General features: G+C 47.5%; 1 protein-coding gene across 1 annotated transcript; it reads left to right on the plus strand.

The window, feature by feature from the left end:
* Positions 1 to 966: 966 nt before the first annotated feature.
* Positions 967 to 1,929, plus strand: LOC124525828 (olfactory receptor 10V1-like). The gene has a single exon (XM_047098416.1). The coding sequence runs from the start codon at positions 967 to 969 to the stop codon at positions 1,927 to 1,929; it is 963 nt and encodes a 320-aa protein (XP_046954372.1).
* The last annotated feature ends 502 nt before the right edge of the window (positions 1,930 to 2,431 follow it).

Below are 2,431 nucleotides of genomic sequence, written 5' to 3' on the forward strand. Positions count from 1 at the left end.
AGCCTATGCACACAGTCAAAAGTGTCTTTATTTTTTTTAATTAAAATGTTTTTTTTGGGGCGCCTGGGTGGCGCAGTCGGTTAAGCGTCCGACTTCGGCCAGGTCACGATCTCGCGGTCCGTGAGTTCGAGCCCCGCGTCGGGCTCTGGGCTGATGGCTCGGAGCCTGGAGCCTGTTTCTGATTCTGTGTCTCCCTCTCTCTCTGCCCCTCCCCCGTTCATGCTCTGTCTCTCTCTGTCCCAAAAATAAATAAACGTTGAAAAAAAAAATTTAAAAAAAAAATGTTTTTTTTAACATTTATTTATTTTTGAGAGACAGAGACAGAGCCCAAGTGGGGGACGGGCAGAGAGAGAGTGAGACACAAAATCCAAAGCAGGCCCCAGGCTCTGAGCTGTCAGCACAGAGTCTGACACAGGGCTTGAACCCACACACCGTGAGATCACTACCTGAGCCGAAGTCGGATGCCTAACCAACTGAGACACCCATGCACCCCCAAAACCGTCTTTAAAATCAACTCTCCGGACCTTACATCCTACAAGAATTCCCTACACAATCAATGACCCTGCAGGGCCCGCCTCTGTTTAAACCTATTTAATAACATCAAGCTCAGCCCCTTCATCCCCACTCAAAGACAACTGTTCAAAATGTAAAAGAAAGACTATCTTTAAGGTCTATGAAAAACAAGTCCATATATAGACTTTACTCATTCCAGTTCATTTTTTATAACTCAACAGGTGAACTAAAGTGACCTCACAGTGAACAGTTCATTCTCAGTGAGCAGAGGGCAGAATTCAAAAAAAGGTAACAGAATGAAGACAAGGGCCAAGCCCAGCAAAGGGAGATGGAGGTCCTGCAGAGCCAGCTACACTCCCATCTCTAGAAAGAGCCCTAGAGTCTCCCACAACTTGGAGAATTGCTAGAAAACTGCCTTTTTCAAGCCAGGAATTCTACAAAGGAGAATGTAACATGGCCCAGTTTCAGAAAAACCACACCTTAAGCTCTGAGTTTATTATCTTGGGTTTTGGGGACCTGGGTGAACTGCAAATCTTCTTTTTTGGACTCTTTCTAATCATGCATCTTGTCACTCTAGCAGGGCACACAACTATTGTGCTCATCACCCTCGTTGACTCCTGCCTCCAGACCCCCATGTATTTCTTCCTTCGCAATCTGTCCACCATTGAAATTTGCTATATATTGGTGATTGTCCCTAACATGCTGGCCAATTTCCTGTCCAGGAGCCAGCGGATGTCCTTCCTGGGCTGTGCCTTGCAAATGCACCTCTTCATCGCCCTCGGTGGCGCAGAGTGTTTCCTCCTGGCCATGATGGCCTATGATCGTTTTGTGGCCATCTGCAACCCCCTGCGCTACACAATCATCATCACCCGGGCCGTCTGTCTGCAGATGCTGACTCTGGCATGCATCAGCGGCTTTGCACTCTCACTCGCCCTTACTACACTGATATTCCTACTGCCCTTTTGTCAGTCCCATGAGATCAATCATTTTTTCTGTGACATCCCTGCTGTGCTATTTCTGGCCTGCTCAGACACAAGAGCCAATGAGGTTGCAGTCTTCTTCGTCTGCATGCTCATCCTGTTGATTCCCTTCTTGCTGATTCTGCTCTCCTATGCATTCATTATTGCTGCCATCCTCGGAATCCACTCAGCTGAGGGAAGGAGCAAAGCCTTCTCCACCTGTGCTGGGCACCTGCTGGTCTCTGTTCTGCACTATGGCTGTGCAATATTCATCTACATTCGCCCCAAGTCATGCTACACCCCAGAACAGGACAAAGTTGTGTCCTTAATCTACACCAATGTAACTCCGATGCTCTACCCTATGATCTATAGCCTGAGGAACAAGGAAGTTAAGGGTGCCCTCAGGAGACTTCTGAAGAGCTATAACCAGATGAAGCACCAACCCAATGCAAGGTGAAGGGAAAGATGGGGTCTGCCAGAACTAACTTGGACCCCTTTCAAGAATCCAGATGGTCATCCCACAGCACACCTTGTGGCTCCACTCCTCTCTCTGAGGGCTGCTTCATGGTTCTGTGCACCTGGACTTTACTGCCCCCTTTCTTGTGTTCAGAGAGATAGAATGAATCCTAAGGCTTTCCAAAATGTGGAAGTTCTGGGGTATTTGTGGATGTTTCACTCTTCCTTCATGGACAATTGCATCTATCATCTGGAGCACTGTAAGAGACAAAGACACTGATGGAAAGAAGGTCATGACCTGACCCAAACAAAACATTAAGGCAACCACTTCTCTGGCCAAAGAGCTAGCAGTAACAAAAACACAAGGAGCTCCCAACTCCAAACTACGTAAAGTAAAACAGTAGAAAGGCAGAGCCAACCCTGAAGTTGAATCCCACATCAGAAAATAACCTGGAGATCACCTGGATCAGCAGCACCACCAGAGGCCTGTAATGTGCCCCATC

The sequence above is a fragment of the Lynx rufus genome, unplaced genomic scaffold, assembly GCF_022079265.1.
Source record: "Lynx rufus isolate CCGP_SWC_20201006 ecotype Redwood Valley unplaced genomic scaffold, mLynRuf1.p SCAF_49, whole genome shotgun sequence".
NCBI lineage: Eukaryota > Metazoa > Chordata > Mammalia > Carnivora > Felidae > Lynx > Lynx rufus.